Source organism: Schistocerca serialis, chromosome 10, assembly GCF_023864345.2.
Source record: "Schistocerca serialis cubense isolate TAMUIC-IGC-003099 chromosome 10, iqSchSeri2.2, whole genome shotgun sequence".
NCBI lineage: Eukaryota > Metazoa > Arthropoda > Insecta > Orthoptera > Acrididae > Schistocerca > Schistocerca serialis.
In genome coordinates, this window is record NC_064647.1 from 230713995 (window position 1) to 230729421 (window position 15427).

Consider the following 15427-nt stretch of genomic DNA (forward strand, 5'->3'; position numbering starts at 1 on the left):
GGTTTACATAGATGCCGGGCAAGGTCAAATACACACACATAATTTGCCCCATCTCGAAGGAACTCAACCAGTTAGACAAAAAGGAATGTATGACAAAAGACAAATATTGCAAATAAATATGAATGTGATACAGGAAGACAGAAAATTTCATCAAATGATGATGCTTTCACCAAGAACCTTGCTACAAAATTATACCACCTGCAGCTTTTTCTCTTTGATCAAAACTGAAACTCGTGATATAAAAATGAGAGTGACAATCGCACTCCTGCAGTCGACTGGTGTGTGGCACGTACAAACACATAAAAGCACAGAGATGTTAGTAGAGTGTGCGCTAACACAGCTGCTGGCGAGTTGTTCATTGTGTCTGTGAGGGTATTTACACTGAAAAACCAGACAATGGAAACTCCAGGTAGGAGTATTAACAATGTTGGAAAAGACAGATCGCTACTAGACATAAAGAAGACATGTCAAGTTGCAGACAGGCCGAATTACAAGACACTGACTGGCATTCCGACCTGAGATGCTGGAGTTGAAGGTCATGTGTGCGCGAGGTGTGCTTGCTTGTGCACATCTCTCTCTCTCTCTCTCTCTCTCTCTCTCTCTCTCTCTCTCTCTCTCTCTCCCCCTCCCCTCTCCTCTCTCCCCCCCCCTCTCTCTCCCCCCCCCTCTCTCTCCACCCCCCTCTCTCTCCACCCCCTCTCTCTCCACCCCCTCTCTCTCCACCCCCTCTCTCTCCACCCCCCCCCTTTTACTGACAAAGGCTGTGGCCAAGAGCTGCATATGAGTGTCTTTTGTTTATTCTGAAACATGAAGTCGCAGCTAGAAAGCTAGTAACAAGTCAGTGCTGCCGTCTGTGTGTGCCACTTGTCAATGTACTATGGGTGAGTGGTTGCTTTTTGTATCTCTTGTTAATTGTTTCCATCCTGGTACTTCCAAAATTTGGATTTCACTGAAGTGGTACAAAAAATTAAAAGAAGTGCTGCTGAACTACCTCAACCAACAAGAGTTTTTCATTGAATTTCAAAGCATTCACACTACGTGATCTGAGGAGATGCCCAATACTTTTGTCAAACTCACTATCAGATTGCAGCACCAATTTGGAAATTTTAGATGGCTTTGCAACACAGTTACTTTTATTCTACCAGTCCAAAACTTCTAGGCTGGAAATATCCAAGGCAAGATTAATGTTTTAAAAACTTTTGCACAAATGCAACGAAAATGCCACACGGAATACACAATGGAAATGAGCGCACAGCACAGTTGGCCAGGATGCCACCAGGTGCAGGTCTTATTGCAGTCGATGCCACATTGGGCCACTTGCGTGCTGGTGATGAGGACGAAATGATGACGAGGACAACACACGACACCCAATCCACGAGCAGAGAAAATCTCCAAACCTGGCCGGGAATCGAATCCGGGCCCGCTTGCACGAGAGGCGAGCACATTACCACCCAGCTAAGCAGGCGGACTGAATATACAGTGACATTTCTGAAAGAATTTATGCTTCGAGCAAGTTGTCAGCCTGCACTTTTTTTTAGTATTTGTACTAACAGCCTTTTGAAGAGTGGGCTACAGACAGCTGAATAAACACAAACGAAATGGAGACAGCAAAGTATCTGTTGGAAATCATATTACCTAAAAATTAGTGATCAAATAGTGCACGCTTTTCAGTGAGTCACCAACAAACACAATTCCAAGACTTCAGTACAACCGCAGACACGAAGGGAATCAACTGTATAGAAGTGACACTGGACTCTCTGGTGTATCACAAAAACCCACTTAAGGATATTGTGCTACAACTGTGACAGGAGATTAAATCACCAATAGCAAATAAAACCACTTTTCTTGTAATAGTATCTCAGATAGTACTCTCTGGACACTAAAGGTGATGGGTAAGATTAACCCCAGTGTTGAAATTACATTAATGCACCAAGAGACTTGTCAATATGTTTGTGTAGATCACATTACAAAGCAATGCACGAATACTGAGCTATATGAAGTATTTTTCTTCACTTAGTTAAATACAACTGATAGAAAATAAAAGTAAAAAATTCCACACTGTTGCCAAACTACTTATGAACAGGATGGTCAAATTTTTTAAAGTTATATGCCTGCTATAAATTTATATACATTTTACATAATTTGTAATATGTCCCACAGGTGTAATGAGTGCTAAAATTAAAATTCGTAATCCATTACACTTCACAGTATCATTGTTCACATGTTGGAACAGAGTTTTTCTTTGACTGACATATTTCAACGTCAGCTGGTCTCATTTGCTAAGTGTTTACCTACACAGAGCCGAGACGCATTTTTATTAAATAATGTCACTATGGACAATAGTACCCAGGGAAAGATTATTAGAGGCCACCGAGTGCCATCTGGAAGGAAGATCTCCAGTAGCCTTTGCAGGAGCACAACTGCTGGTGCACTGCCTGCGCGGCACAGGAAAAGGAAGTTCTAATTTGACGGGTCTACAGAAGAGTGTGCTAGCCTGAGAGCATAATTCTGAGTTACTGGTTAAAGTCATAGCCTATATGAAGTACAATAAGGTAAAACAATTTGAATACTAGGAAATTCTTTCTAATAGTACAATGGTAACTAATTTTTCCTTTAATGTGGAGCATCTGAAAAGCAGACATCACGAAAAGGGCAATCCTTGCTAAATTGAGGGTTAGCACTGTCTTCCACTGCCCCTTCAATTAAAACTTAATTTACTGCAACACAGGAAGGCTGGGCAGAAAGAATAGTGGAATACTTTTGTCTTAGAAAGAAACCAAATTGACAGAATAGGCTTTGGAGAGAATCTGGAAACATTATCTGGACTTTAAGATAACTGGGTGAACAATTTTTATCCGTATAGCAAATACCACATGCGGCTGTTTCTGTTATAATGCACCACAAAATATGTGCAAAGTAAATGAAATTTCTTTAAGCTGTCAGCAATTTAACTATTTTCAACACTGTAGTAAAGTACATAAGTAATGATGAGGGAATATCTCACAAACTGTTTACACCCACACCCCTAGTTATCGAGTTTGCACCATTTGTTACATTTCTTCGTTTACAGAATACAATAAAATCATCAGCTTTAGAAGTAAAACAGGAAAGTAAATCAATAAAATCTAGAAAAACAGCACTTAATAGCCACTTTTAGCATCCTACACGGTTTCACGTCAATAACTTACAGCTACATTAATTACAATAAAAGTTCACTTTACGGACACAACTGGAAGGAACTTTTCCAGTCATTTCTTAAGTGTTACGCCAAATGCACAGACTTTCCCATTCGTTCACGAAGTGTGCAGTCCGAGAGCGTTCAAGAGTTTGGTCTTTAACCCTCCCTGTCGGGCGTCGGACTGCCCGCCTTCCTGTGTTCTCTGTACAATACCAATGGGTGCAGCCGTCTGTACACACACACAACACAAATAAACTAAGTTTCATCTCTCCTTTCATCACGTGTAGAGCATGGGTGGTGAAATTTTCGTGTATATTGGGTGACATTAAGCAGCAATTTAAAACAGAGAACAGGAGAAAGAAGGAAAAATATAGTGATAAAATAACATTAAAAACGCAAAAGCAGTGGCTAGTTGATTTAGCATCCCAATCAAAATAGTTACCAAATTAAGTACGTGAACAATTTGCAATGGCAGATTACAGCTTAGAAATCTTTTCTGCTCTGGCTGCAGTATAATGCAGTCCTTTAGAGGTATTATAAAATGTAGAAACATCTGCTACACTCTATGTGACACTCCATTTGGAGCTTTTCCAATTTAACATCAACTGGCTACTGCTTCAGTAACTATGCTACAGAAACCGTGTCTGCAATTGTGAAAGGAACAAAGCCGTCACATAGACACACTTTACCAGATACCGTTAGAGGAAAAGTGGAGCCGATACAAGAGTAGAGAAGAGAGCTGGTAAAGGTGACACACAAACAGTTACAGGGATGTGTAGTTTCCAAGGTTACTGTCAGTTATTTCCACAAGCAGTTATACCTTTTGCATGACAGGTCTCTCTTCTCCCTTGTTATTTTGAAATAGTAGTCTATAATCTTCACAACAAAAAAATAATTTTAGAATTATAGTAATAGCATATTTGATAAACTCATTGTTGTCTTTTCCCAGAATCAACATCTTTTAAGGTCTAACCCACAGGAGAAAGTTAAGCAAATCATTTTTCACGACTATTAAAAACAAACATACACAAGATATATGAACAGTTTTAGAGTTCCGATGTTATAAAAAGAAAAAAGACATTGACCCTTTAAGACCCTCTGGCTACAATTGTGTACATTAGCTTTTACTGTGTCTTCGCTCCAACGAAGTATTTTTTCCTCGATGTAAAAAGTACACACTTGTGAATGTTCAACCTTTCTATCACTGGTGCCAACTGCTGGGCATCACTACGAAACTATCAGCAGGGCAATGTAGCAGTGAGCAGCAGCTCATGACCACACAAATACAGGGACGTCGTCAGTTCACAATATTCCACTGTGTAATTGAAAAATTGTTATTGTTATTGTCATTCTGCACGATAATTGCCGAATGATCATTTTACTATTTGTGGCAATATACACAAATAGAATATTTCACAATTAGTTATTTTAGTTGATAAAATGAAGCTAAGTCTACAAAGTATGTTTTGAAAACAGGTATGTAATTTTGTTGAACTCTCGCGCGCACAAGTCTTGCGCGCACAAGTCTTTAAAATCACCTAAGAGAATTACCACAAAATTTTCCATCGTCCAGAAAAAATAGGTCTGAAAGTGTGTTGGTGGGAGGGAAATGCTAGTGCTGCCTCTGGAAGCATGTAGGGGCAGGGTGGAGACAGGATAGTGTGTTGCTAGAAGCACTACTGGGAGGGGGGACAGGCAGCAAACAAAAGGGGTTTTACCTCCCCCCCCCAATCTCAAGCACAGCCTCCCAATACTCCCATAGGCAGCACCTTCCCCCCCCCCCTCTACCCTGCTATACCTCCCCCTCTCCATCCCACACCTCTTCTATACCTCCACTACCCAGCCTAGTAAAGATTCTCGCTCATCTCAGTTGCAGTCGTGTCTCGGCACCCACAAGACAGCACTGATCCTTTGTGAATACGTGCATGTGCGTGCTCACTTTGTTTTGCCTACGACGAAGAACTTAGTTTGTTACTTTGTAACAGCTAGCAGTATTTCTTCGTGTGCCTGTCTGCCGCTTAACACCTCTTCTGTTTTGTGAGTAGCAGTCTCTTCCTTTTCATCTTATTGCTATCCCATCCCACATTTTCCATTATCTGACATTACTGCTTTTCAAAAATCTGACAGACTTATTATCCGTTACCCTAAAATGTGTTTGCCCTTGGGCATTACTCTTGCGACATCAGAAATGGAAAACACTAGAAGTGCGTTAATACGTAGCAAATAAGACATCGAAATGTGGAACTACACAAATCGGAATCAAAGGCTTGGGTCATTAGAAAGAGCCATCAGTGCCAGTAAAATTTTACTCCTAAATGAGACAAAATAAAAAACTATATTTAGTCCTTAATTCATTTTGTCACTAGTCATCTTGTTTACTTTAACCTAATCGCTGAAACAGGAGCAAATCACTAACAGCAAGTGACTGGCTAATTAACTGAAAGAAAGAAGATGTCCCTGGCCATCAGCTGGGAATGACATGCATCACACTATCTCAAGCTCTGTGTGCTGACAGCTCTGGACCATCTTCTCTGGATGGTGATTTAGCAGGTGTGTTTATTTAGGTATAAACTTTCATGGGTAATTGGCAGTCACAAAAACCGAGCTTCACAAAAGACTATCTACTGTAGTGACACTTACAACTTCATTCGACAAGTACCTCAATACTGCTCGTACTGTCTTTTTACCGAGGCCTCACTACGTAGAGTTGAAGAGGTTTCAGGAAGAGCACACTCTCACTGTCTTACCAGACAGAACTGATATGGGAAATAGGGAAGATACAAAGAAGAACAGTGTTTCGTCACACATTCGTTTGGATGACACCACGGAGATGATGCAGTGGCAGGTGCTACAAGAGAGGCATTGTGCATCATGATGTGATTTACTGTAAAAAAATCTTGAGGGCATTTGTTCTCTGAAGAATTCAACCAATACACTTCATTAAAACCCACAAGGGAAAAATTAGAGAGATTCAAGCTCACATTAAGACTTACCAACAATTACTCTTGGGCACTAATTGCAGGAAACGGGGGAGGCAGGAGGGGGAGTGACAGTAATACAGAGCATCATCTGCTACACACCATGAAGTGGATCGCAGAGTACTATATTAGATGTACCAGCAAATTTCTCCTGAAATAATTGTATATGGACATTTTTAATGGCAAATATCTACGACACAGTTAAAAATAAAGAAATTAATTTATTTCACACGAGCAACATAATGACAGCTCTCATACTTTGAGTATGTTGTTCTCCGGTACAAAACATCAATTTTGTATATTGAGATATAACTTTTGATTTGTCATTTATTGTATTATTCAAAAAGATGAAGTTCGTAATTTTACCTCTGTCAGAACTTATTTTGCACAAACAACCCTGAACAAAACTATTCAACCATTTTGTTTTAATGAGAGACATAGAGGAAATGACCAACTTCCACAGCCTTCAGTTTTAATCGATTATTAATTTACTGACGTAGCTAACTGTGCGAGAAAGAAAGAAATCTACGTATTTTCAAATATGCTATTACTATTCCAGGCATACAGACAAGCATTTTGAGCACCACAACATGCAAAGTTCACAAACACTCAACATCTACTTTAATGTGAAGTGCAAACAGACAGCAGTAATAGCAGCAGCGTCAGTTATGAGAAGATGTGTACCAATTTTAAAAAACAGACATTACTGGTGTGCTACATATGCTTATGCTAGCAAAATGATAGAAAAATTATGTAAATCTGGTACGTAAGCTCAGCATGTAAAAATCTTAATGTACCAAAGAGGATTTCACTTACCAGTAAGAAAAGCCCTTTTCCTAGACTGTCTTCTTACCGAGGCCTCACTACATACAAAATGTACCCAAGTTGAAGAGATTTCAGAAAGAGCACTCTCTCACTGTCTCACCAATGAATGAAATGAACAGAGAACTACCAGCCACTTAGTTCTGTTTACCTCAATCTACAGCACAATGACATTTACAACAACACTGTCACTGGTAAAGTTTACTCATTTCTGATTTGGTTATAATAGAGGGAAACATTCCACGTAGGAAATATATATCTAAAAACAAAGATGATGTGACTTACCAAATGAAAGTGCTGGCAGGTCGACAGACACACAAACAAACACAAACATACACACAAAATTCAAGCTTTCGCAACAAACTGTTGCCTCATCAGGAAAGAGGGAAGGAGAGGGGAAGACGAAAGGAAGTGGGTTTTAAAGGAGAGGGTAAGGAGTCATTCCAATCCCGGGAGCGGAAAGACTTACCTTAGGGGGAAAAAAGGACAGGTATACACTCGCACACACGCACATATCCATCCACACATACAGACACAAGCAGCTTGTGTCTGTATGTGTGGATGGATATGTGCGTGTGTGCGAGTGTATACCTGTCCTTTTTTCCCCCTAAGGTAAGTCTTTCCGCTCCCGGGATTGGAATGACTCCTTACCCTCTCCTTTAAAACCCACTTCCTTTCGTCTTCCCCTCTCCTTCCCTCTTTCCTGATGAGGCAACAGTTTGTTGCGAAAGCTTGAATTTTGTGTGTATGTTTGTGTTTGTTTGTGTGTCTGTCGACCTGCCAGCACTTTCATTTGGTAAGTCACATCATCTTTGTTTTTAGATATATATTTACTCATTTCTGAACACTACACCACCATAATTTGTTTTATTTGCAATATTGTGTGTGTGTGTGTGTGTGTGTGTGTGTGTGTGTGTGTGTGTGTGTGTGTGTGTTTTAACTCATTTTAAACATCAAAGCTGCTGTCTTATGAGCACACACAGAATAAGTCCATATGTTAACAATGACATTCAGCACACACAAAACATTAGCAAAGACAATTCACAACAAAAAATGACTGAAAAAACACACGCAAACAACCTCAGAAATTAGCATTTACATCTTAAAGGAAAATTGTGTCTCCAGTCACATAATAGACTGTTAAGTATATTCATCATAAATGACAAAGCAACACCTTTATTCACTGAAGGAAATGTATTTAGTTTTGAGCGGGCCAAGACAGGACAGAGAAATTAGCTCGTGCTCAAAAATTATACAATCCAACATATTGTATGTATTTTGAGCAAATCAAACATGAAAATATGTTTCTCTGCCACATGTGAGATCAATTCTCCTTTTTGTATTTAAAATAAGAAAGACAAAGGACATGGCAGCAACAACAACACTATGGCCGGAAATCTATTCATTGCAGAGTACATTTGTCAGTAGCACTTTTTGTAACTGGTTCATGTTTTACAACTTATCTCAACATTATCAAAAAATACGTGCAATCACTGCTCAGACTCATTTCAACACACTGTACTCTTAAGGTTTAAAAACTTTTATGTCAGATGGGAAAGCACTTACATGCAGTTATACTTCCCAATGGCTAATAACACCTGACTATCATGTTTCACATTTAGCCTTAACAGTGTAGTAACTATCTCCACTCTACAGTCTCCAAAACATAAGTAAAGAAAAAAATATAAAAATTGTATCTCAGGCATCCACAATTACTAATCCTTTATAAAATATTCTTATATTCTTAACACTGAAGGACATCAAAAACAAACATCCTCCTGTCCTCAAAATAAGCTAATAAATGGGAATATTGGTTATAAACACCACCGCAGTTTGTATTAGAACAGTGAACATCAGCTTTTGTTGACTAAAATTCTGAATGACAGTACACTCATTTAAGCAAGAATTTATGAGGTCTATAACTATGCTTCCACCATTTTTCAATCTATAGCAGTAGCAACAAGTGGTAGGTTGTAAGTCTCAGATAATATACTAAGGAATTTGCAATCATAATGCCATAAATATATTACTCAATTTGTGATTGTATCAAAGTTATTCTTGACTGAATACATCAACTTACGAGCCCAATCATCATTTGTGAGAAGTTTTAATTTTCTGCTTGAACATGAAGAAATCTGAGGATAAGTCTTATAAAATGTCGGGTAAGACCAATAGTGATCCAACTACAAGATGATGAACATACAGGAAATGATTTCAACACTTAAAGAATGATGATTTTGATGTCAAACACCAGCACGGTAGTGGAAGAGGTGTTTGCGAAGCTACTGAAACTGATGGAAATGATCATAGAAAACTGTTGTCTAAAGTAATTAACTAATTTCATCTGAGCACTCAAACAGAAATGACCACAATACAGTAACAGACCCAAAAAGGTGATTTTTGCAGCATGACAATGCTCCCACCCATGTTGCAAAACCCATCATAATGTACTTGGAAATGCTGAAATGGAAGTCCTACCCCAAACCCACTTTATTCTCCAGATGTTGGTTTCTCTGACTACCAACTTGTTTAATCAATGGCACACAGCCTGGCTTACCTGCACTTCGTCACATGACCAAGTGCAAAATTTGATCGATTAAAGGATCTCCTCAAAATATGCCCAATATTCCAGCTGCAGGATTCATATGGTGCCTAAAAGATGGGAGAAAGTAGTGGCCCACAACGGCCATACTTCTAATCTTAAAATTTTGTAGGTTTTTTCAACACAGCCTCAAATTTTGAAGCAAAACTGCAGAAACAAAGTCACAGACCTAAGAGGTTTCTTTTTATTACTAGGAGAAATGAACCGAGTGCATGAAAAACTCGAGATGAATAGTTTCCTTTATAGTCTTAAGTGGAGATTTCAATTTACCAGATATAGACTGGGACACTCAGATGTTTAGGACGGGTGGTAGGGACAGAGCATCGAGTGACATTATACTGAGTGCACTATCCGAAAATTACCTCGAGCAATTAAACAGAGAACCAACTCGTGGAGATAACATCTTGGACCTACTGATAACAAACAGACCCGAACTTTTCGACTCTGTATGTACAGAACAGGAATCAGTGATCATAAGGCCGTTGCAGCATCCCTGAATATGGAAGTTAATAGGAATATAAAAAAAGGGAGGAAGGTTTATCTGTTTAGCAAGAGTAATAGAAGGCAGATTTCCGACTACCTAACAGATCAAAACGAAAATCTCTGTTCCGACACTGACAATGTTGAGTGTTTATGGAAAAAGTTCAAGGCAATCGTAAAATGCGTTTTAGACAGGTACGTGCCGAGTAAAACTGTGAGGGACGGGAAAAACCCACCGTGGTACAACAACAAAGTTAGGAAACTACTGCGAAAGCAAAGAGAGCTCCACTCCAAGTTTAAACGCAGCCAAAACCTCTCAGACAAACAGAAGCTAAACGATGTCAAAGTTAGCGTAAGGAGGGCTATGCGTGAAGCGTTCAGTGAATTCAAAAGTAAAATTCTATCTACCGACTTGACAGAAAATCCTAGGAAGTTCTGGTCTTACGTTAAATCAGTAAGTGGCTCGAAACAGCATATCCAGACACTACGGGATGATGATGGCATTGAAACAGAGGATGACACGCGTAAAGCTGAAATACTAAACACCTTTTTCAAAGCTGTTTCATAGAGGAAGACCGCACTGCAGTTCCTTCTCTAAATCCTCGCACAAACGAAAAAATGGCTGACATCGAAATAAGTGTCCAAGGAATAGAAAAGCAACTGGAATCACTCAATAGAGGAAAGTCCACTGGACCTGACGGGATACCAATTCGATTCTACACAGAGTACGCGAAAGAACTTGCCCCCCTTCTAACAGCCGTGTACCGCAAGTCTCTAGAGGAATGGAGGGTTCCAAATGATTGGAAAAGAGCACAGATAGTCCCAGTCTTCAAGAAGGGTCGTCGAGCAGATGCGCAAAACTATAGACCTATATCTCTGACGTCGATCTGTTGTAGAATTTTAGAACATGTTTTTTGCTCGAGTATCATGTCGTTTTTGGAAACCCAGAATCTACTATGTAGGAATCAACATGGATTCCGGAAACAGCGATCGTGTGAGACCCAACTCGCTTTATTTGTTCATGATACCCAGAAAATATTAGATACAGGCTCCCAGGTAGATGCTATTTTTCTTGACTTCCGGAAGGCGTTCGATACAGTTCCGCACTGTCGCCTGATAAAGTAAGAGCCTACGGAATATCAGACCAGCTGTGTGGCTGGATTGAAGAGTTTTTAGCAAACAGAACACAGCATGTTGTTATCAATGGAGAGACGTCTACAGACGTCAAAGTAACCTCTGGCGTGCCACCGGGGAGTGTTATGGGACCATTGCTTTTCACACTATATATAAATGACCTAGTAGATAGTGTCGGAAGTTCCATGCGGCTTTTCGCGGATGATGCTGTAGTATACAGAGAAGTTGCAGCATTAGAAAATTGTAGCGAAATGCAGGAAGATCTGCAGCGGATAGGCACTTGGTGCAGGGAGTGGCAACTGACCCTTAACATAGACAAATGTAATGTATTGCGAATACATAGAAAGAAGGATCCTTTATTGTATGATTATATGATAGCGGAACAAACACTGGTAGCAGTTACTTCTGTAAAATATCTGGGAGTATGCGTGCGGAACGATTTGAAGTGGAATGATCATATAAAATTAATTGTTGCTAATGCGGGTACCACGTTGAGATTCATTGGGAGAGTGCTTAGAAAATGTAGTCCATCAACAAAGGAGGTGGCTTACAAAACACTCGTTCAACCTATACTTGAGTATTGCTCATCAGTGTGGGATCCGTACCAGATCGGTTTGACGGAGGAGATAGAGAAGATCCAAAGAAGAGCGGCGCGTTTCGTCACAAGGTTATTTGGTAACCATGATAGCGTTACGGAGATGTTTAATAAACTCAAGTGGCAGACTCTGCAAGAGAGGCGCTCTGCATCGCGGTGTAGCTTGCTCGCCAGGTTTCGAGAGGGTGCGTTTCTGGATGAGGTATCGAATATATTGCTTCCCCCTACTTATACCTCCCGAGGAGATCACGAATGTAAAATTAGAGAGATTAGAGCGCGCACGGAGGCTTTCAGACAGTCGTTCTTCCTGCGAACCATACACGACTGGAACGGGAAAGGGAGGTAATGACAGTGGCACGTAAAGTGCCCTCCGCCACACACCATTGGGTGGCTTGCGGAGTATAAATGTAAATGTAGATGTAGATGAAACTATACAGCAGAGAAAACAGATGCTTCTGTGAAGCCAATCTCCCATTTCAGAATGCTTTGGGTGACACTTCCAACCAAATAATATTTTTATTCACTGTGGCAAACATAGCCATGTTACTTTATAGGCACTGTATCTTAAGGTAATGAGTTTAACACCATGTGACAAAGCAAGCTGGGATAATTTTACTTCCCATCTTGTTTTGCCATCTGCCTACTGAAATTATTCTTTTTTTTTTTTCAAATTTCAACTAATTACCATTAACATATGTGAATATAATCGGTATTCTCATAATAGAGAAATGCTGACCCTCAGTTTTAAAGAATATAAAACCAGATCTAATTTTATGCTTATTTTATGTAAGTAATTGATTTTCTAATTTATTTTGACTATTTCTAGTTAGTATCTTTCATTGTAGGGTGAAATCAGTAATTGTTTCATAACTCAAATTCTATTGTTGACATATATGTTGTTGTTGTTGTGGTCTTCAGTCCTGAGACTGGTTTGATGAAGCTGTCAATGCAAATCTATCCTGTGCAAGCTCCTTCATCTCCCAGTACCTACTGCAACCTACATCCTTCTGAATCTGCTTAGTGTATTCATCCCTTGGTCTCCCTCTACAATTTTTACCCTCCACGCTGCCCTCCAATGCTGCATTTGTGATCCCTTGATGCCTCAGAACATGTCCTACCAACCGGTCCCTCCTCCTAGTCAAGTTGTGCCACAAACTTCTCTTCTCCCCAATCCTATTCAATACCTCCTCATTAGTTACGTGATCTACCCACCTAATCTTCAACATTCTTCTGCAGCACCACATTTTGAAAGCTTCTATTCTCTTCTTGTCCAAACTATTTATTGTCCATGATTCACTTCCATACATGGCTACACTCCATACAAATACTTTCAGAAACAACTTCCTGAACCTTAAATCTATACTCGATGTTAACAAATTTCTCTTCTTCAGAAATGCTTTCCTAGCCATTGCCAGTCTACATTTTATATCCTCTCTATTTCGACCATCATAAGTTATTTTGCTCCCCAAATAGCAAAACTCCTTTACTACTTTAAGTGTCTCACTTCCTAATCTAATTCCCTCAGCATCACCCTACTTAATTCCACTACATTCCATTATCCTCGTTTTGCTTTTGTTGATGTTCATCTTATATCCTCCTTTCAAGACACTGTCCATTCCATTCAACTGCTCTTCCAAGTACTTTGCTGTCTCTGACAGAATTACAATGTCATCGGCGAACCTCAAAGTTTTTACTTCTTCTCCCTGGATTTTAATACCTACTCCGAATTTTTCTTGTTTTCTTTACTGCTTGCTCAATATACAGATTGAATAACATCGGGGAGAGGCTAGAACCCTGTCTCACTCCCTCCCCAACCACTGCTTCCCACTCATGCACCTCAAGTCTTATAACTGCCATCTGGTTTCTGTACAAATTGTAAATAGCCTTTTGTTCCCTGTATTTTAGCCCTGCCACCTTCAGAATTTGAAAGAGAGTATTCCAGTCAACATTGTCAAAAGCTTTCTCTAAGTCTACAAATGCTAGAAACGTAGGTTTGTCTTTCCTTAATCTTTCTTCTAAGGTAAGTCGTAAGGTCAGTATTGCCTCACGTGTTCCAATATTAATACGGAATCCAAACTGATCTTCCCCGAGGTCGGCTTCTACAAGTTTTTCCATTCGTCTGTAAAGAATTCGTGTTAGTGTTTTGCAGCTGTGGCTTAATAAACTGATAGTTCGGTAATTTTCACATCTGTCAACACCTGCTTTCTTTGGGATTGGAATTATTATATTCTTCTTGAAGTCTGAGGGTATTTCCCCGGTCTCATACATCTTGCTCACCAGATGGTAGAGTTTTGTCAGGACTGGCTCTCCCAAGGCCATCAGTAGTTCTAATGGAATGTTGTCTACTCCAGGGGCCTTGTTTCGACTTAGGTCTTTCAGTGCTCTGTCAAACTCTTCACGCAGTAACTTATCTCCCATTTCATCTTCATCTACATCCTCTTCCATTTCCATAATATTGTCCTCAAGTACATCGCCCTTGTATAGACCCTCTATATACTCCTCCCACCTTTCTGCTTTCCCCTCTTTCCTTAGAACTGGGTTTCCATCTGAGCTCTTGATATTCATGCAAGTGGCTCTCTTTTCTCCAAAGGTCTTTTTAATTTTCCTGTAGTCAGTATCTATCTTACCCCTAGTGAGATAAGCCTCTACATCCTTACATTTGTCGTCTAGCCATCCTTGCTTAGCCATTTTGCACTTCCTGTCGATCTCGGTTTTGAGACGTTTGTATTCCCTTTTGCCTGCTTCATTTACTGCATTTTTATATTTTCTCCTTTCATCAATTAAATTCAATATTTCTTCTGTTACCCAAGGATTTCTACTAGCCCTCGTCTTTTTACCTATTTGATCCTCTGCTGCCTTCACTACTTCATCCCTCAGAGCTATCCATTCGTCTTCTACTGTATTTCTTTCCCCCATTCCTGCCAATTGTTCCCTTATGCTGTCCCTGAAACTCTGTACAACCTCTGGTTCTTTCAGTTTATCCAGGTCCCATCTCCTTAAATTCCCACCTTTTTTCAATTCTTCAGTTTTAATCTACAGTTCATAACCAATAGATTGTGGTCAGGGTCCACATCTGCCCCTGGAAGTGTCCTACAATTTAAAACCTGATTCCTAAATCTCTGTCTTACCATTATATAATATATCTGATACTAGAAGGTATCTCCAGGCTTCTTCCATGTACACAGTCTTCTTTTATGATTCTTGAACGAAGTGTTAGCTATGATTCAGTTATGCTCTGTGCAAAATCCTAGCAGAAGGCTTCCTCTTTCATTTCGTAGCCCCAATCCATATTTACATACTGTTTCCTTCTCTCCCTTTTCCTACTCTCGAATTCCAGTCACCCATGACTATTAAATTTTCGTCTCCCTTCACTACCTGAATAATTTCTTTTATCTCATCATACATTTCTTCAATTACTTCGTCGTCTGCAGAGCTAGTTGGCATATAAACTTGTACCACTGTAGTAGGCATGGGCTTCGTGTCTATCTTGGCCACAATAATGCGTTCACTATGCTGTTTGTAGTAGCTTACCCGCACTCCTATTTTTTTATTCATTATTAAACCTACTCCTGCATTACCCCTATTTGATTTTGTATTTACAACCCTGTATTCACCTGACCAGAAGTCTTGTTCCTCCT

The 15427-nt window shown here is 39.8% G+C and overlaps 1 protein-coding gene across 5 annotated transcripts in view; it reads right to left on the bottom strand.

The window, feature by feature from the left end:
• LOC126425087 (kinesin light chain) overlaps positions 1-15427 on the bottom strand; it is a 431165-nt gene that overhangs the window by 21610 nt on the left and 394128 nt on the right. The window contains exon 12 of one of the 5 annotated variants that reach the window (XM_050088003.1): positions 744-3407. The exons of the other annotated variants lie outside the window; for them this stretch is intronic. Coding sequence (XP_049943960.1) covers positions 3294-3407 — 114 coding nt within the window. The 3' untranslated portion in view covers positions 744-3293. Of the gene's footprint in view, positions 1-743; positions 3408-15427 lie in introns of those variants that run through there. 5 annotated transcript variants of the gene reach the window in all.